We start from the raw sequence: 21232 nt of genomic DNA, 5'->3' as shown, positions 1-21232 counted from the left end.
TATATGACAAACTGAATTACTAACAACATGCTACCAATGAGATTTAAGCCTACATCTGTTAGTGGTGGTTGCTGGGAGAGTTTCTGCTTTGCTTGATCAGAGGAGGCAAATAAGGTTGACACCAGCCTCTTGAACAAATATACAGCCTTGAACAATTACCTACTGATCTACTAAATAATTGATGTCTAGCTGTTTTACTTTAATTCAACTTTAATCCCAGCATCCTGAGACCATTTAGCCACAATCATGAAGAAAGGCCGAGAGAATCTGCAGGTCTCCATACTGTAAAGCCACTGAACCACTGCCAGAGCTCCTATCTCCAGACTTGTTACTTTTTAGGAAAATAACAAAAAGCACCATTTGTTTAGGCCATTGCTAGTTGAGTTTGTTACTTGCAGCCAAATGCATTCCTGATATAGTGTTCCTTATATTTGTGCTCCTACAGCAGATTGTGCATGACTCTAATCATTAAATTATATCAAAATAATGTTGTTTACAAATATATCACACTAGACTAATCATAGTATTTATCCTAACTACATAGATGTAACTTTAATAGTAAATGGGATATTCAAGCCATGATTTTATCTAAGTCCGTATACTTCAAATCTCATTTTTTTCTCTATGCAATACTGTGAGCTCCTTGTGAACAAATGCTTAACATTTATTACAAATTAAAATATTTGTTACATTATACTTGGAGGTATAGTGGAGAGATGTGTGAAATCTGCCATGGAATTAGCTGCCTGTGATGATATCAAACTCACCAACAAGAGATTTGCTAAGTTCGAGATATTCAATTATTTAATATGGGTATTAAAGAAATCAGATTGAAGCATTTCATAAGTAGGTAAAAGAGTGACCTTTCAGATCCTAAAAAGCTGGGATTCTGTGCAGGGCCAATGACAAAGCCCTATGGCCTGGTGTCAAATACCTCACTCCACCTGGGTCACAATATATTCATCCATACTCACTGAACATGGCAGTTACATAAAACTACATTTCAAGCCTAAATGTAATATCATTCAGTCTACACATTTTCCATTTTGAGCAAAAAAATATAACAGGAAAGTGGTGAAGTAAAAATATTCAGTCAAAAGTTTTTGTCGAATCTGGTAATTTGACAGGAAAGAAAACGCAGCTCTAACTTGTCCAAACTGTTCTGGTAAGTACATGATAGTTCCACATAAAAATTTCCCTTCCTAGGGACTTATCTATTTTTTTAAAGTTCTAATATATTGTCAGAGATTAAGGTAAATACATTTGACTGTACTGAAGATTGTTAAGACAGAGTTATTTCATATTAAGCATTCTTGCCATGTCCTCCATTTTTCGTAATTCTTCAAAGATTACTGACAATGGTTCAAATATACCTTTAAGGTGTTTCAGTTTTGGAGCTCCAGTGGCGCAATCGGTTAGCGCGCGGTACTTATAAGGTGTTTCTTATGTCCTCACATTTTTTTTCTTATATGATCAATTTATAATCAATAGAGACAAAGTAACAAAAAGTATAAAGAAAATAAACACCATCAATTTATAATCAATAGAGACAAAGTAACAAAAAGTATAAAGAAAATAAACACCATCCATCATTCCCTCTCAGACATAACTACTCTTAACAATGCTTGCCAGTCTAATTTTCATATAAAAACATATGTACATTTTGCCTTGGCATGGCTATGGGCCTTGGGCTGTCCAGTGCCCTTGATTTACTATTTCCTCTATAGGAGGCTGGCTTCTGCTCACTAACAAGACTCCTCTGATTCCAGGATTTGTACCTTCCTGGTCTCTGTTGCTAATCTGGTCACCCTGAGTTTGGCTCATAATCCAACCTAACACAATCCCTGTGGATGCCTTTGTTTCCTACCATACTCATAGACTGAATCATATTAGGGTGTGAATATAGGCTTAAAAGGTCAAAGCCTGGCTCAGCTTCTTGGTAGGTGGTTAATCTAAATAAGCCTTTATAAACCTTAATTTCCTCATCTAAAAAGTGGGGATAATAGCAGTACCTATCCCAATGTGTTCTAAGGATAAATAAAATAATCTATGTAAAGCCATCGGTATGATCCTGGCCTACAGAAAATACTCAATAAATATTAATAATTGTTAATAATTATTTCAAATAATTTATTATTCTTCCCATAATTCTTAATCATGATAATTATTCAAATAGAAGGGAACATACTCAGCTTTTTCAACAGGAGTAATCCTGGGGGAATACCCAGTGGTGGGTGACAAGATTATCATTGGATCTTCACCTTCTAATCCCTCATTCTGGTTTATACATTAAATGTATAAGATAAAACTCATTGAAAAGAAAAGAATATTTCAATCATTAACTGTGTTTAGAATAGGAAGCTTTTTGCTTAAACTGTTGGAAGAGAATTTTTAAGGTAGGTAATTACACTGCTTTAATGACTAAAAGTTATATTGTTTAACATATGTTTATATTTCAAATATCGTTTAAAAAAACTTAGTAGTCATACATAATTATACTGTGATGTGTTAGAACAAATACACTGTGATATAAATATTTTAAAATTATTTCACAAAATTAAGCAGATTATTTATCAATAACCAAGAACCTCGCCAATTAAATTATTATAAACTACCACAGCGAAACAATTGCTAATCCAGAAAATAGAAAAAAAGGGGAAATGGAAGATGTACAATAAACATTTGGGAGATATGAAATTTATCCCAAGAGCTCATAATTTACAAATGTCAAAGCCCAAGTGTGTTATGAGGGTCCTTCCTCAAAAGTGACATTAATTGCATATCCCACAGATGCTTATTATGTATTCTATTTATATCAAAGTATAAAATGTAGTTGAAAATATACAAATTCAATATATTTAAGGTGATAATAAGACATAGTTACTCTCTCCTCTTCCTCAGCTATACTATAACAACCTGATTTGGGGCCCCAATTATTTCTTTCCTAACTGGCCTCAATGTCCTAACCTTGTTAATAGCTATTTTAAAATAAACTTTTATGTCTATAAACACAAACATATTAGCTAGACTTATAAGTGTAAATTACAATTCATTAATAACCTACAGTGCTGCCAAATACCCATGTTACCCACAACTTTCTTATTTCAAGTGGGAATGATGAAGCTTCTCTCAATGATGAAGCCAAGCTGAAGTCACAGAAATGAAAACAAGCATCATTAAAAACAGGAAAGCAGACTTCTTAAATTACAGTTTAGGAGTTCCAGAGAATAAAGCGAGCTCAATATTTATTAGTGAATGAGTCTATACAACATGAGGACATAAAGAAAACATTCATTGATAGTTTTTACTTTGGACTAAATAAATTGGTCCTAAACCTTTGACTTGAGATTCTTTGTAATTCAAATAATGAATTTATATTTACTGAGCATCTACTTATATATCTCAATGATATCTTTTCAATTTTTTCATGTTCTACCTAATTGAGAGATGGAATTTGCAAGAAATATCTACCAAGGAACTACCTAATAGTTCACAAATATGTTCTATTGTTTTAATATAAAAGATCCTTTTGTTGTCTGTAATACTGCATAACTTATATTTATTAAAACTGCTATCTTTGTAATTTGCCTACTCACCTTATAAGCCACTGAATGAATACATACAAATACACACACACATATCTAGGGAGCTCCCTATTTTTTTGCTACAGAGTTATGTGGCTAAAGAAGATTAATATATTATGTTCACTGTGAAGGGCATTGAACTTACTTTTCAAAATGCACTTCTGAGGGTAGAACAGAAGACCATACAATAAAATGGAAAGATTATAGGACTGTTTGGGTTCGGGGCTGGCTCCATGTGTGTATGACCTGTGCAACCCTATACTTCTTAAAATGCTTGGTTTAATGATCTGCTGCTGTGCCATTTTAAAATTCTGACTAATTTTTTAAAGGAGGCCATTCATTTTTATTTTGCACTGGGCTCTGGAGATTATGGAGCCAATCCTGCTTGGATTTGAATTATGACTTAGTTTCTTCCTCTGTAACAAAGTGGTAACAATTACCAGGGTTGGTGGGGATATTAGGTGAAATATCATATGTAAAAGCTATGAGCACAGAGCCTGGCACATAGGACAGAAATGAGATATGAAATGAAATGGAGCTGAACCAGTTAGTTCTTGCTCTTACTCTTATAAATCTACACACAGGGAAATCGTCATAAATCATAATTAGGTAGAGCTGCAATGTAAACTTTTAATACTTACAACCCATATATCTGTGGTGCAATTTCTAGTCTGTTCAAGTGCATGTAGAGCTCAATATCATGCTTCTTCAGTAGATGATCCTGGATTTGGTTGACTTTAGTAACAATAGCAACTGTTGGCCCTAAGTCCTGTGGTCTAGCAAAGGGGATGGGAGTTAGCAGTGTTTCTTTCCCCTAAAAACAAGAAAAATACAACAAGTATTATATTTCAATTTGAAATTAACAAATATGTGGACGTCGTTCCTGAATACATTTATCAATTGGAGTTTAAATAAGAACCAACAACTAGTCTAAATAGAATCAATAATCATTTAATGACAAATGCTTATAATGTAGAATCACATGCTGATCATCATAAAGATGATTGTGAACATAAAGGCCAGAAAATGCCTTCTAAAATACTTTCTACCTGTACTCCCTTTACCAATTTCTCTGGTGATGTTACGCATTACAAGATAATTCTGGCTAGAGGTAGTGGTGGCCGGTAGTCTATTTGTCCATGGGCAGTCTATCTAATCAGCCATAGTACCTAAAAGGAACACTCTAATGAAAACATTTTTCTTGTGGCATAAAACTAGAATATGAAAAACAGCAAATGAAAACTTTTAATTTGAGCTCTCAAAACTATAAAAAAGTCAGAAAATAAAGGAAACTAAAACTAGAAAATAAGATGTTCTTTAATTGTCCTTTATCAATTTAAATAGCTAAGCAGACTAAAATTAGCTGATTTAAAAAAACACACAAGACAATTTCTATGGACCAAGTACAACATCTTCTCCCACGTTCCACAGTATGAAAGATATAACTGTAACTCCTATAATGCTTTCATGAAAACTTCAACTACCCCCTCAAATCTGATGGTTTCCTCAAACATTTATGTCTAACTACTGATATTGTCCTTGATTTCTACCTCTCTCTAAAATGGGATTTATAGCATCACTCATGATTGTCTGCCTATCATTTATCCTCAGTCTATTGCTGTAGCTCAAATTTATGTTTCTGCTTCACAAATGTTGCTTTTTCACATAGTTCTGGTCTTAGTTTTATTCTCTACTTACACACAATTCCCAGAATAATCTCAGTCATCCACAGTGTTTCAACCAAAACCTTTTCCATAGATTTTCTAATCTGTATTCATAATCTAGAACTCTCGAGTGTTTCCCCCATACATTCAAATCTTGGCAAGAGGTCTTAGATTGCTAAAAGGGTGTCTTATTCAGTAGGCCCACAACTAAGTTCATCATCTTCTGCTCAAACACACGTTTATCCTTTCCCCATGCATACCTCAACCCATCCTCCAATAGGAACACCATTTTACCAATTTTAGTTCCTCAGAACCACTCAAGGGATTCTTATATGTCTCCTCTTCCTCAGCTATACTGTTATAACCTGATTTGGAGCCCTAATTAGTTCCCTCCTCCTAACTGGTCTCACTGTCCCTAATTTAGTCTGCTTTCAAATCCATCTTCCAAAATGCCTGTGATCTATCTGAAGCAGATATTAGACCATGCCAAATTGCCCTCCTTAAACATTTTAATAGCTCCCCATCATTTTTACTCAAGAAAAAACCCCACCAAATTATTTAGCCTGGTTTCTAAGGCCTCTCATTCATTAGTGAGGCTATAGAATTCTCACTTCTACAGATCCTGGGGATGACATTCTTATCCCCTCCCCAGTGTTTCCACAGAAGAGCTCCCAAGTATATTTAAAAATGAGGATCAAGTCCTATTTCATTATCTTCTTCTCTACTACCACAGTCTCCTTTACTACATCTTGGCCTCCTAAACTGTGAGATCTCTAAGATTAACATCATCTTTTCATCATTGGACCAGATATAGGGGCACAAAAATAAGGTAAAAGCTCTTGCCCTCATAGTTGGGAGGGGAGGACTACAGAGAAAATAACTGAGAATTCTACATGAGAGCATGACTAATCAGACTGGTAGAAACCACAGAGGAGAGAAGGAGCATGTGTTAGTACAAAGAAACGTATCTTGGAAGGGGTTCCATCTGTCTTTCCAGGATCATTTCTGGTCTTAAAATGTGTCCTGTCCGACTGGTGTGGTTAAGCTGGTTGAGCACCATCCCATGTACCAGGAGGTGACTATTCCAGGTCAGGGCACATGCCCGGGTGGGAGGCGTAATCTCCAGTAGGAGGCATGCAGGAGGCAGCCGATCGACGTTTCTCCCTCATGGATGTTCCTATCTCTCTCTCCCTCTCCCTTCCTCTCTCTAAAATCAATAAAAACATACATTTTTTAAAAAAAGAAATGTGTCCTTTGTACTTCCTGCATGTCTGCCCTAGTGTCTTGAGGTCTGAAGGATATAAATCTGTAACAATTTTTATAATTCAATTGGTTTGTATTCATTTATTTAAACAGGAGAAGAGGAAATCTCTATATTGGGGTCATTTATTATAAAAATAATACATCCAAGACACCTTTTTCTGATTTTGTAATAGCTAACATTCTCTTCAAATTAAAAAAAGATTTTAATTGTTAAAATTTTTTAATTAAAGGAGATTTAATTAAAAAGTTTAATTCTTGTTAAAATTTTTTCCTACTGATATTAAATTGAAATAAGTGTTTTGTTTTGTTGGTTTTTTTTGAATGAGTGTCAATTGTAAGATAGTATTCACATTCAAAAGACAGTGTTTATTCTAAAGCCAAATTTTCTTTAAAAACAAGCGATTTAACATTTTATGTATTTTGGTCATGCAGTTTTCCTTTCCTGAAGAACCCTGTGCAGCTGAATTCCATACAGTGTGGGATGGAGGCACTGACCTCACACAGGGTTGCTAAGAATCCCATGGAAGACAGATCACTGTATCTAGTCTTCTTCTGAGGGTTTTGAATACACATACTACCACAGATATACGATCACTGGCTTTGGAGGGAAGTGATCCTAAATTAAGCTATTTAAAAATATTTAACTTAATGAAATCATATAATCAATTTCTAGTTGGAATAGAATGAGTTATCATTAAATCAATAGCATATGTAGTCCATTTTTCAAATGCTTAATAGACTCATGTGTAGTATAAGGCTTATATAAACTATAGCTTGAAATATTTCTTCTGTGCTCAGAATACTTATAACAAAATCTCTTACATTTAAGAAACTCAAAAGTAATATTCCAGATCACTTAAGTGCTAAAACAGTGAAATCAAAAGAGAAGCTAGAGCTATTATAAAATACTTCCTTATCATCAGGATTTCTTATAATAAAGAATGCTGTTTGCATTTAACAAATACGATCAAATGGGACAGCCACAACTACCAATAAAACTAGAAAATTTTTCTAACCATTTATTAAGCAGTCAATGTGTTCTGCAGAGCAGAGCCAGTCCACAAACTGCAACAAGATAATGATTTTATGCCTTTATGTAAACCAATGCACTGCTTTCTTCATCAAACAAGTCTAAGGAAAAACATTTCTGCTGAAATAAGCAGCAAATGATATAACTGAATTTTCAAAGGAACTAGAAGAACTAGATATGGGAGTGGTATATTAACTTCTCGAACTTCTTTGTAAAAAGGTGAGAGAATCAGAAAATAATAAAAAGGGATTCATTAGACATGCTTTTAAGGAATATTTTACTCACTGACATGAAAGTAATTAATATAAATGTTCAGAGGTCACAGCATCTATGTGTTCACTGATAAAATGAATGCCTTTCTTTGCATTATCTTAGTCATTTTCATGAACTTGACTCAGTGATATCAACATAAGTAGGTAAAACTAAGAAAAGTGGTAACTTACATGTTTATCACTCAGTTTCTCAGATACAGTGAACAAGTTGTAAAATACAAAATGACCACTGTATAAAATAATCATGATGCCTGTATTAAATGTATTCAAATACTCTCTGCTCAAAATTCTGATGTTCACATAAGTCTACAACTTCATCAAATCACTTGCCAAGAATATAAAGTTATTGTTCCACAACATGTGTAGTTCATCACATACAGTGACAGCAAGTTTCTGCTCTAATCTCCCTTACAAAAGGTAACAAGTTCTGCTGAAGGGAGACTTTATCACCGAGGCTAGGGGTTGGCAAGTTTTCCCTGTAAAGAGCCAGACAGTAAATATTTCAGGCTTGACAGGTCATACAGTCTGTGCTGCAACAATTCAACTCTGCTGTTGTAACGTGCAAGCAGCCACAGACAACAAGTAAACAGACAGGCATGGCTGTATCCCAATAAAACTTCTTTATGGGCATGGAAATTGAATTCCATATTATTTTCATCTGACACAAATTATTATTCTTCTTTTCATATTTTTTCAACCATTTAATAATGTAAAAGCCATTTTAAGTCACAAGCTGTACAAAAACAGATGGCAGGCCAAACTGGCTTGCAGGCAGTAGTTTGCCCTGACCTAGACCAAAGGCATAAAAAGCATTAGTTAGCCATTTCATTTTTTAAGAGATGGAATGAAGTGACTGACTAATACATGGTTTCTAACCAGAATGCAATCAATTATACCAATATAAAATAAATTAATCATATAAAACATAATGTGCCCCAAACTCTTAACATACCTTGCCAGAATAATTTGCAATGTTTCCAATATTGTATAATAAAAATGAAAATATCAGAATGATCTCTAGGTTAGCATATATGTTTGTTTACAATAACAGACAATTGAGAAATTTCATGCCTAGAGAAAGGCCAAAAGAACAAAAAACTTTTGTTCACACAAAAGTTTGTACACAATATTCATAGCAAGCAAAAAGTGAAACAAAACCAAATGTCCATCAACTGATTTATGGTTAAACAAAATGTGGTATATCCACACAATGAAATATTATTCAGCCACTAAAAGGAATGAAGTACTGATGCATGGTACAACATGAATGAACACTGAAAACATTATGCTAAAGGAAAGGAGTAAGTCATAAAGGCCACATATTGTATAATTCTACTTGTATGAAATGTCCAGAAGAGGCAAGTACAAATACAAAGTAGATTAGTAACAGCAGAGGCTCTGGGAAGAGGGAATGGGGAGTGACTGCTATTGGGTATAGGATTTTCTATTGAGGTGAAGAAAATGTTTTGAAATTAGATGCGAGGATATTTGCACAATCTTGTGAATATGCCGGGGGAATGTCAAGAAGGGGAAAAAAAGGAGACATATATAATACTCTTTGTAATACCTTAAGCAATAAAACAAAATTTAAAATTAAATAAATGAATAAATAAAACTCACTAATGTACACTTTAAAAAGGTGAATGTTACAGTATATTAATTATATCATAGTAAAACTTATAATTAAAAAATAAGAATACGAGAAAGTAAGAAAAAATGGTTTGATGCTAAATGTGTAAATTCCATAGTGATGCATAGTAAAAGTAAAATAGCCTATTTGTTACAAAGTTTATCTATGCACTTTAGTTAATAATATGTCTATCAACTCACTAGGATAGCAACAGATCAGGTAGATAAATGCACTTTATTAAAAATTTATAATAATTTTAAGTAAGTTACATTGCATGAATATTATATACATGTATAAAAGAAGTTTCCACTTATTTACACAAAAATTTTTGTATTACCTTTGTATATATCTGCCAATATTATTAGAGATATAGTTTAAATCCCAGTTCAATCTTATTCCACAGGTATTTTCATATTTTCTTTTTTAAAGTAATGACTAGAGGCCCGGTGCACAAATTCGTGCATGGGTGGGGTCCAGCAGGCAGTTGGCTGCCAACCCCACCCCCTGGTCGTACTCCTGGTCAAACTCCTGGTCAAGGGGACAATTTGCATATTAGCCTTTTATTATATAGGATAATGGCTTTTATTCTCTGATGATATGTCATTACTTACGGAAATTATTTGCTCCTTCAAACATACTGAAAAGATCTGTACTATATGATTTACCTTTTGACTATCATGCTCGAAAGTAGAAAACCAAGGTTCAGCAGTTTCCATAAGTTGTGAGAACATCGCACTAAAATGTAGAAAAATAATATAATGTTGTTAAACCTTCACTAAAGTAAATATGGTATAAAAAATAAAAATATCAGAAAGTATCTGTACTTACTAGGCATCATGTTCCAGATACTCAGGGTTCAACAGCGTTTTCATTTCCTCACTTAAAAAAACAATACATACAAATCAAAATGTGTAATTTTGTAACAGAAGGTGATTCAAAGGTCACCTTACTCTATATTTACAAGCCAACTTACATATAATGTGCAAATTAAAAAATTATTTTTTAATGTAAAAGAGCAATTCCATTAACAAATGAAATCCTTCCTTTCTCTAAATATAAAGAACAAATTAGCTGCCTTGCCTGTACCACAATGAAATAACTATTTAATTATTCCAAATAACAAATACAAATGTGACAACATATTCATTGAATGTGCCTGATCTAGAATACATTGATTGCTCCAAAATCTATTACTTATTTCCAAAATAACGCCCAAAAATATACGGTTACTCGTCATATCAAAACATTAACTTTTTTTTTTAATGACTTCCATTTTTACTACATTTCAACATAAATTAATCAGTGACAGCACCTCTTACAAATCTATTTTAGTGTTGCTTTTACATTTTAGTGGATTGAAATAGCTAAAGAAGCATGTTCAACTCATTTAAAAGCTATTTTTTCAATCATCTTTACTTTCCTATTAAGTATATTCCACCTACATGTTTTAACAAAGGTAAAACTAACATGAAAACAGAATCTCATACTAACTTCATCCTTATCATTCTTTAAAATTACTAAACAAAGGTAATTAAGACATGGTTACTACAGACAGATGTTGTAAAACTCAGTATAATTAAAAAAACTCAGCCCTGACCGGTTTGGCTCAGTGGATAGAGCGTTGGCCTGCGGACTCAAGGGTCCCAGGTTCGATTCCAGTCAAGGGCATGTACCTTGGTTGCGGGCACATCCCCAGTAGGGAGTGTGCTGGAGGCAGCTGATCGATGTTTCTCTCTCATCGATGTTTCTAACTCTCTATCCCTCTCCCTTCCTCTCTGTAAAAAATTAATAAAATATATTTAAAAAAAACTCAAAAGGAACTAGACAATACTAATGTGTAATATAGTAAACAGAAGTTAATTTAACAAAGGCCCTAGTCTATGTTCAGCAAAATGGATGGCTACATTTGATTAATAAAGATATTGTGTGTTTTCTTTCTCTTTCCTGCATATAGCTGGACTAGTGTGGAATATCCCTGACAAAGTTTTATAATCCTTTGCTCTCTGTTCCTAAAATGCTTCCTAGTTGCTTCTCCAGTTAGGGTATCTTAAGTTAGAAAATAAATTCTTACTACTAGCTTAAGTTAAATACAATTACTAAAGTTATTTGCTGGAAAGACTAAGTTTAATGTATCTCAAAAGCTAGACTAGAAGTTTGCATAATTAAAAAAAGCATAAAAATGAAAAGCTACAAGATGAGACTTTTATTTCATTTTAGATTTTAGTTCCTTTCTCTTATGAATTGAACTGACTCAAACTTGGAGTAAGTATCTCCCAGACAAGGTTCCCACACAGCTTGTAGTAAAAGAATGGGGCATTAGAAGATAATATATATGAATACAATCAATCGAGCACTTTGTCATTACAACAAAAATTTCTTCTTCTTGATCCATTAATTATGTCATTCTTTGGTATACATTTAAGGTTTGCAAAGATATTTATGTTTCCAAATTTGCCCATAGCTGAACTGAGATTACAACTATTAACCATGTTAATGCAACTAAGTGGAATTAACAATCAGCCACATGAAACACAACCACATGTTTATAATTTACAAAAGTACCTTCAAGTTAAAAAATTTTGAGGCAAGAAAAGATTACAGCAGGCCTTGAAAAACAGATGGAGCTCATATAAAAACTTGCCTTGGTTGAGCAGACTCGCTGGCATGAAGAAAAGCTTGGTGGTCACAGTGGAGGATAAAGACTATAGGCGCTAAGAGCTCATGCATGCCCTGAAACATAAGAGCAAGAGAAATGAAAGGGTTGGATGTTTAGAGTCTACTAGTGGACAGAATAAGCCCAGTTAAATGCTTTTTCAACTAGTCCCTGCTACCAACATTTCCATAATAGAAAAGCATAAAAATGAAAGGCTACAAGATGAGACTTTTATTTCGTTTTAGATTTTGGTTCCAATTCAACCACAGCATGGTATTCTGCTTTAAAACATGGAGAGCAGTTCTCTTTTAAATGACACAACAAACAATAAATTGGCATGGTAGACAACCTTGCACCTGTCAGTTGCTTCAAGATCTGTACTCATAAATATGAATTTCATTTATGCAAATTATAATCATGAGCTACAGTGTAAAGATCTGCAGTAAGAAGGGCAACTAAGAACCATAGACCTAAGGAAATTACACCCAATGTTTTCATTATATAATGGCTCAAAATTAGGATGTCTGTAGATTTAGGAAGAGCTGAAGTCAGCTAACTGGAAATGTTGGATAATAAAAGAAAGAACCTTTAGCTGGTATAACGGAAAATAAAGTTTTGAAATTATGATTTTCAAATTGTTTAATCTGAAGAGTACCTAAATTTTTTCCTGTCTAATTTCAACTATAAGGTTACTTATCAACCTTTAGTGATTTCATCAATATGATTCTTGTTCTTTATATTGGTGTTCACCTGTGAATTATATGAATAGGCAGACACAAAAAGATATATTTGCTACTAAGTTGTCTTTAAAAGGTATTATAAAATCCATTATTGTGGGGAAATAAGGCATTCCAAATTAGTGACCTGCCTTGCTAATTGAGATGATTTTTCCTCTTACGCATTAAAAATCACACACATATTTTAGCAAGTTAAAAATAGATTACACACTTTTATGCCTCTGAAAGTGAGTAAATTACCATTTCCCTTTTGCTTAATAACTATGGATAGTCTTTTATAAAAAAGACAAGACAAAAAAACTACCTTTACAGGAAATAAGAATAAAATATACAGAGAGAAGAAACAGTTTTTGCTGGTGAAATCAGAGATGACTTCCTATTACAGGATAGTCACACAGCCTTCTGCACAATCTAGTAGTACTGTGTTATTCTCAGGAACTTAGTGATTATCACAAAATAATATGGAAGTAAACTCTAAGAAGAACTTGATGATATTCTTACAAAATAATTTATGTTCCATTGACAACTTACTTGTTAATGAGGACAAATTACCATATAGCGATCTTTTTTTAGGTAACCATGTCCTTACTAAACAAATTTTGAAAAAACTATCTTTTAGAACAGGGGTGGGGAACCTTTTTTCTGCCACGGGCCATTTGGATATTTATAACATCATTCGCTGGCCATACAAAATTATCAACTTAAAAATTAGCCTGCTATATTTGGTCAAACATTTAACTCACCCTCCTAATCCCTTGGCTGGACCAGACCAAATTATTTCATGAGCCATGTATGGCCTACAGGCCAGACGTACCCCACCCCTGCTTTAGAAGAACATGGTAGAGACTCAGAAAGAATGGAATTGTGTTGCTAATTATGCTTTAAAATCATCATTAGGGCTTTATTCTCCTGGAAAAATCTCATTATTCCAAAAACTAAGAACAATAATTTTAATCATCAAAGCAATAGCTACTTATTGTAGAAAACCATGTGAAAGAAAAAACAAAAAAGAAAAGGAAAAGAGGAAGGAATGAAAAAAAGAAAGGGAGGAGAGGAAAGAGGAATGGAAGGAGGGAGGGAGGAAGGAAAGAAAGAAGGACCAAAAAACAAAAGAAATAAAAAACTGTGATAGATATCCTTGTGGTAATTTTTGTTTGCTTGTTTGTTTGTTTTGCCTATTTTTGATGGTTTCCTCAGGATAAAGTATCTAGAAGCAGAATTTCTATGTAAATGATGAAAGATATTGTTAAAGTCTGATCTATACTATTAAGCTACTCTTCAAAAAGAATTCCCTTAGTTATGAGCATAGATACCACCATCTCACAAATCCTCTCTTATATTTGGAGTGGTTTTTTTTTTTTCTAAATCCTGTATGTGTATATGAGGTTTTTGTTTATCTTTCTTATTTGTTCATTTGTTGCTTTCAGTTTTATAGCCTATATATGAGTGAAATCATATAGTTCTTGACTTTTATGTCTGACTTATCTCCAGAGGGATGGGATTGGGGGTAGAATGTCAAATATATGGAGATGGAAGAAGATCTGACTTTGGGTGGTGGGCACACAATGGAATATACCGATGAGATGTCATAGAAACCTATATAATCTTGTTAACCAATGTCACCCCATCAAATTTAACAAAAACTAATTTTAACAAAATCCTATCAAATTTCACCAATGGTTGTTATATAGTTTTAGTTTTCTTTTTAAAAAATTAATTATCTAGTCTTTAATTTTGACCTGAAGATTAAATATGTATTTTTCTCTCAAAATGAGCTAAACTAATTGAAAGGGTTAAAGAGAATAAAATGGGCAGAGGAAACTTATTGTGCTTAGCAGATATCTTGCAGAAAGCTCTCAGTGCAGCCTCGAGCACAGCATAGCCTACCACTGGACATCTGGCGCCGGGAGGAGCCAAGGACAGGACATGCCAGTCAAGCTCTGTACATCAGCAGAACTGCTTGCAACCAGCAGAAGCTAATAAAAACCTGCCTCTCCCTTCAGTTACTGCTGATTCCTTTTTCGGACTCAGCCCACCTGCAGCCAGGTGCTTGAAATAAAAGTTCTTTTGATACATGCAGTGGTTCTCAACCTCCCTAATGTCGCGACCCTTTAATAGTTCCTCATGTTGTGGTGACCCCCAACCATAAAATTATTTTCGTTGCTACTTCATAACTGTAATTTTGCTACTGTTATGAATCGTAATGTAAATATCTGATATGCAGGATGTATTTTCAGGGGTCGCGACCCACAGGTTGAGAACCGCTGCGTTATGGCCTCATGTCATAGGTGTGCAACCCCAGCCACCCTCCGAACCTTTCACTAATTTATTAAGTGAGCACCATTTATTGAATAACACACCTCTTCTCCCAAGAGTTCTGAAATGTCATCTTTACCATAAACTGAATATTTAGCTCTCATTTTGATCTGGGATTTTACTAGTATTCCATTGGTTTGAATATTCTTAATAAGAACTTTAGTGTACACACACACACACACACACACACACAATAAATGCTATCTCAGAGGAGATGGTGAGTCTTCTCCATTTCCCTTCTTGGGCTGTTTATTAGGGTCCCGAGAGCAAAGTAAAAGGTGTGCTTGAAAAAAAAATCAAATACGTTTTTTTTTAAATAATTTTATTATTGTAAAGACCTGTTCATTATTCTATTCATCCATACTATCTATCCTTTTTTTCTCAAAATTATCTTGCCTATTCTAAATTTTTTCATCCAAGGGAACTTCAATACATAAATTATAAACAAAATACTGCAATTTTTATTGGCATTGCATTAAAATTAATTTGAAGAAAATTGACATTTTTAGAACACCAGATTTTCTAATCCAAAAATTTGTAGAACTGCATAATTTTTACTGGGTTTGTTACTAGGTTTTTATTGTTGTTGGTAGTGGTAGTGATTCTAAATGGGTCTTTTTCCCTCAATATATCTTCTAACTAATTATGGCTAATTTAATAAGAAAGATTTATTGTTTAAATGCATCTCTCACCTTCTTTAAATGTTCTCTTCCCTCTAGTTTCTGTGATACTACTCTCTCCACATTCTCTATTTGTTCAGGCATCATTTGTCTTTGTTTATTTCAAAAATTATTTATTAACTACCTATGATGTGTTGACAACACAAAAGTGAATAAAGTGGGCAAGTTCCTAACCATTATGAAGCTTGCAGCCTAGAGAACAAGACATACTAGTGTGTACACACACACACACACACAAACCCAGCTCCTATTATAGGCTCAACACATAAAAACCACTCACTACACAGTGACTGAATAAATGAAATATCTACCACTCAACAAAGCAACAAATTGGTAAAAGTTGACCTACAATATAAAAAATGGAAAAGAATAACACTAAGTCATATTTCAATATTTCACATCAATAAATAGGGTGCTCTTTATATATAATAAAAATTAATAACATTGAAGACAACTTTTACCAATTCATTGTTGCATTCCAACTAAACTACGGATATTTTCTTGAATAGACTTGGAAGAGACTGTTGGCTTTACTCTCAATTCTAGACTACTAAAACCCAGAAAATAATTGCAAGTGGCAAGTATACAGACATCTCTAAAGGAAAAGAGAATTATCTGGACAGAATCATCATAAATTCAATATGCTGTAAATTTGACAAAACATAATACAAATAATGTAGTGTCAGTATACTTCTTGGTTCCCAAAATGTGTATTTTGCTGCCATAGACACTGTAAGCATTTCTGCTTGCTTCAAGCCTTTATCCCTGCTGGATCGTTAGCAGTCACTGCACTCCGAACTCATGACATCGGAAAATAAAGGTAACGAAGTTTTCTTCATCAACAGCCTGTAGGCTCACAAAATTGAACCTGTTCTTTTATCTGCCTGTGTTCATTTAGCCCACCAAGCAGTCTTTATTAAAGTTGAGGCATCAGGCAGTCAAAGTTCATTAATACCATTTATATAATCTCTGCAGTTTCAATTAACTCAGCAAGACATTCTACTACATGATAACAGTCTCATTAATTCAATAAAATCCCATAACTATTAACAATATGGTCGATGTTAAACGGGGTGTCACCTAGTACAAAATAATAGCTTTAAACAGCTTGTGATAAAACTCAAGGTTTTTTCTTAAATTTGATCTGGCTAAATGTTCAGTCCTTCTACAGAAGGTTTTATTTCTGTGTAAAAAAAATCTATGAGATTTTAAACATGTACAGGGAGTAATTAAGTCTTATTAACTGATACCCAGGAGTAAGCTAATACTTTCTAATCCAATAATTGATAGACTTTGTCTAAATTATCAAGAATCTGATCTTCCTTATTCCTCTTTAGTCTTCCTTAAAAATGCAGAGGGCTACATATATCACAAATGATGGCATGTGCAGTTATTATGTTTTTGTTCTTTGTCAGTGGAACTTGTTTCCATTATTTTAAGACTTCTTCAATCTTCAATCTAGATTTTTCTTTCTCTAAAGGAAAACATATCTGTATTTTGGGATAATTTTATTCTGACTTGATTTGCTACCAAATATTTTACTGTGAAGTATTTTCAAGTATTCAAAAGAGGAGAGGAGAAGAGACAATGTGGGGATAGACTTCATTATAAAAGCCAGCACAACGAGAAGAGGAGAATTGGAAAATAGAAATAAACCTGGGTCATTGGTAAAGAGCCTGAGCTATGGAACTAATGCTGCAAAATCATTCTGCCCCCAGACTTCTTGCAAAATATGATTCTAACATCCTTAGCGTTTAAGTCATTTGAAATGGGATTTTCTTTTATTTGCTTCCAAAAAATGCTATACTGATAGAGATTTAATTTCCCCCAGTCTCCCTTTTTGGTGTTTGTTTGTTTTTAGTGTTGTAACTTTGCATATAACTTCCAGATATCTTGCTTGGGAAAGCCTTTCCTACACAGATTGTAAAAAAAATTCTCCAAAATTTTTCCTGGTATACTTGTCTAATTCTTGTTTTTACATTTATATCTTTACTCCATCTGGAATTTGTTCTCCAATAAAAGTATAATTTAATCTTTTTTCTAGATGGAAAGCTAAATATAGCAAGTCAATAAAAATGTCCTATCTTATATTACGATTGCATACATAACAAGACCCATCTTAGTTTGTTCTGGTGATCTACTCTCGATTTCTACACTACTGTCACAGTGGTTTGATCACAGAATATTTATAGAAATGTTCATATCTCCCTTTGCCACTCTTCTTTTCCCCTAAATTCTCTGGCAACTCTGATATAGTTAATAGTAATAATAATCCTATATAATAAAAGGCTAATATTCAAACCGATCAAACAGCAGAATGACCGGTCGCTATGATGCACACTGACCACCAGGGGGCAGACGCTCAATGCAGGCTCATGGCTGGCGAGCACAGTGGCAGTGGCAGTGGCTCTCCTACCTCCGTGGCAGCGCTAAGGATGTCCGACTGATGGCTTAGGCCCGCTCCCCATAGGGCGGACATCCTCCGAGGGCTCCTGGACTGTGAGGGGGCACAGGCCGGGATGAGGGGACCCCCCGCCCCAAGGGCACGAATTTCATTCACTGGGCCTCTAGTAATAATAATAACACCACAACTACCAACATGAACGCTTAGTGAGAACTAGTTATTTTTAAGTCTACAAAGTTAATGCTATTATTGCCCTCCTCTAATAGATAAGGAAACTAAGGATTAGAAAAGTTAAGTAAGTAAATTGCCTATGTAGCTAGTAAATGGTGGAGCTGAGATTCAAATAAAGGGATATGCACCTAGACAAGTGCTCTTAATCAATTAAGCTACATTATGTACATGAAATTTAGTGTAAAGCTTTTTGGCACTAAATTTAAAATAAATGTGTCCAGTTTTTTAAAAATCACATCTCTCACTTAGATTATCACTGTAATGATACTATATTTACACATCAATCTGGTAAGAAGTTTATTTTATTTAATGTCTTCTCATCTAAAAACATGTATCACTTTTCTGTTTATTCAAGTCTGGCTTTATGTACTTTAATACATTTATAGCTTTCTTCATATAGCTTTTTTGCCTATATTAAATTTATTTCTAGATTATTTTATAGTTTGGTTGGCATTGTGAATGGGATATATTTTTTTTCCATTTCCCATTCTAAACAGTGATTTATATAATGTAATTGTATTTCATGGAATTACCATGTAATTAATATAAAGACATATTACTAATTAAAAAAAAGACATATTACTAATATTAAAACTAAGATAAAATTAGTTCCTTTGGGTATTCTATGCACTCAATAACAAATGTATTATTTAGGACAAGTGTAATATGACTTGGTTTATTATCTTTAAACGGATCAAGTTTTCTTCAAATTAAATACATTGCTTTTACCATATGAATATTTTCTGTTATATTACACTGAAATTAGGTGGTTGTTAATTGGACATGTCATAACTTTTGATTATTAGAGAATTTATTAATTCAGTTTGAATTCCCTCTTGATGTACATTTTGAGAAAGACATAAACATATTCAACTTGATGTATTCTTTTTTAAATTTTCACCCAAGAAAATGTTTTTATTGATTTAGAGAGAGAGGAAGGGAGAGAGAGAGAGAGAAAGAGAGAGAGAGAGAAACATCAATGTGAGAGAGAAACATCCATCGGTTACCTCCCGTATGTGCTCCAACCTAGGTATGTGCCCTGACCAGGAATGGAACCGCAACCTTCTGGTATACAGGGCAATGCTTCAACCAACTGAGCCACCTGGCCAGGGCTCAACTTGATGTATTTTTATTGGATTACAATAAGTTCAAGAGAAACCTACATATTTCCTTATATATTAAGTAAATAATTTACATTTCAATAAAAATAATCCAACAACTTTCTTTACTTTAATAATGGGAATGAATCAAATATCAGGATCAGAAAGAATATTATATAAATTTCAAAAAATTTAAAGGAACTTTCTGAAGTTATATTACTGGTAAGTTTTAAAGAGTAAAAGGATACTTTATTTTTTACACAGCATGTCGCATATTTATAAATGCTGTACATAGAAACAATATTTATACATACAACTCTGAAAAGTTTTATTACTAGATTGGCTTCAAAGATGTTGTTTATAAACAAACTCCCAAAAGTTGAAAGAAAAGATTGAATGCCTTATAGAAGACAATTTGGTGAAATGTCTTATAATAAGGAAGAAGCATATGTGCCTCAATGAGCTTACTTTTCTCACCGTGCAGCTGACAAGCAGCCCTTTGATTGCTGTACTATTATGACACAACTCTGGATACAATAAAGGCTACATTATTGCTCTATCATTTGTCAAGCTGTATAGAAAATTTTGAGTCAATGGATGCCACCTGTACGATATTTTCATTACCTGTTTATAAAGCAACTGCTCGTTTTCTCTAGCATAACAGAAAAGAACATCTGTAAGAATTTTTCTCACATTTTCTTGTCGGAAAAACTGCATTTCAGGAAACCTGGAAAAAGAAAAGACAGAATTGAAATGACTAGCACAATTCTAAGAATTACCTCAAACTCTCATCTCTGAGAGGTGCAAGGACTGCTTCGGGTTTTAGTGCAAGTCTGTATTTGCCGTGCAACTTATGGCATTGATGGGACTTACATGTTCAGGAAAAAAGGATGAGAAAAGGGAAATTATTCTATCACAGAGGGAAGCAATACCCTTCAACATCTAAATATTTCAAATGTTTTCCATATGCTTAATGTCACCACATAGTGAATACAACAATTTTTAAGCAAAATGAATTATAATCTATGTATTTAGGGTGGGGGAGTGGTCTGTTTTAGTCCATTTGTTTATAGGACTAGAATGTGACATTATTACCAAGTTTTTAAAAAAATCTTTTTAATGCAAATATCATTTAAATTATTTTACATGACCACATTGCTAATTTTATCTAATTAAAATGTAGACTTCGAATGGAACAAGTTAGTCAGTATTGCTTTCAGTGGTTCTCAATCTTCCTAATGCCGCGACCCTTTAATACAGTTCCTCATGTTGTGGTGACCCCCAACCATAAAATTATTTTCGTTGCTACTTCATAACTGTAATTTTGCTACTGTTATGAATCGTAATATAAATATCTAATATGCTATATGTGTTTTCCGATGGTCACGACCCACAGGTTGAGAACCGCTGGCTTAAATAGTCTGGATCAAAATGTCTACCAGGTTCTTTGAGGTCATGTAAAATAGAAAAGGGCAGACTATGAACTTGAAAGGAACTTAAATAGTTGTTTATAAGACAAAATATACAATCACAATAAGCCATAGATCAAATACATAGCAATGCAATGCACAATCCTATATAATAAAGATGTAATATGCAAATGGTCGTTACACTGTGAAGCATAATGACCAACCGCATAACGACAGGATCACGGATCAGCAGGAGGGT

At 33.7% G+C, this 21232-nt stretch overlaps 1 protein-coding gene across 7 annotated transcripts in view; it reads right to left on the bottom strand.

Moving 5' to 3' along the window:
* The window catches only part of TBC1D5 (TBC1 domain family member 5), a 417125-nt gene that overhangs the window by 141251 nt on the left and 254642 nt on the right, over positions 1-21232 (bottom strand). For all 7 annotated transcript variants that reach the window (XM_014450492.2, XM_014450532.2, XM_023749459.1 and 4 more), the window contains 5 exons: positions 20189-20291; positions 12085-12173; positions 10272-10322; positions 10109-10178; positions 4226-4398 (listed from right to left, as the gene is read on the bottom strand). In XM_014450492.2, coding sequence (XP_014305978.1) covers positions 4226-4398; positions 10109-10178; positions 10272-10322; positions 12085-12173; positions 20189-20291 — 486 coding nt within the window. The remainder of the gene's footprint in view (positions 1-4225; positions 4399-10108; positions 10179-10271; positions 10323-12084; positions 12174-20188; positions 20292-21232) is intronic.

This window comes from Myotis lucifugus, unplaced genomic scaffold (genome assembly GCF_000147115.1).
Source record: "Myotis lucifugus unplaced genomic scaffold, Myoluc2.0 scaffold_8, whole genome shotgun sequence".
NCBI classification, from domain to species: Eukaryota; Metazoa; Chordata; class Mammalia; order Chiroptera; family Vespertilionidae; genus Myotis; species Myotis lucifugus.
This window is presented reverse-complemented; position numbering and strand designations above follow the sequence as displayed.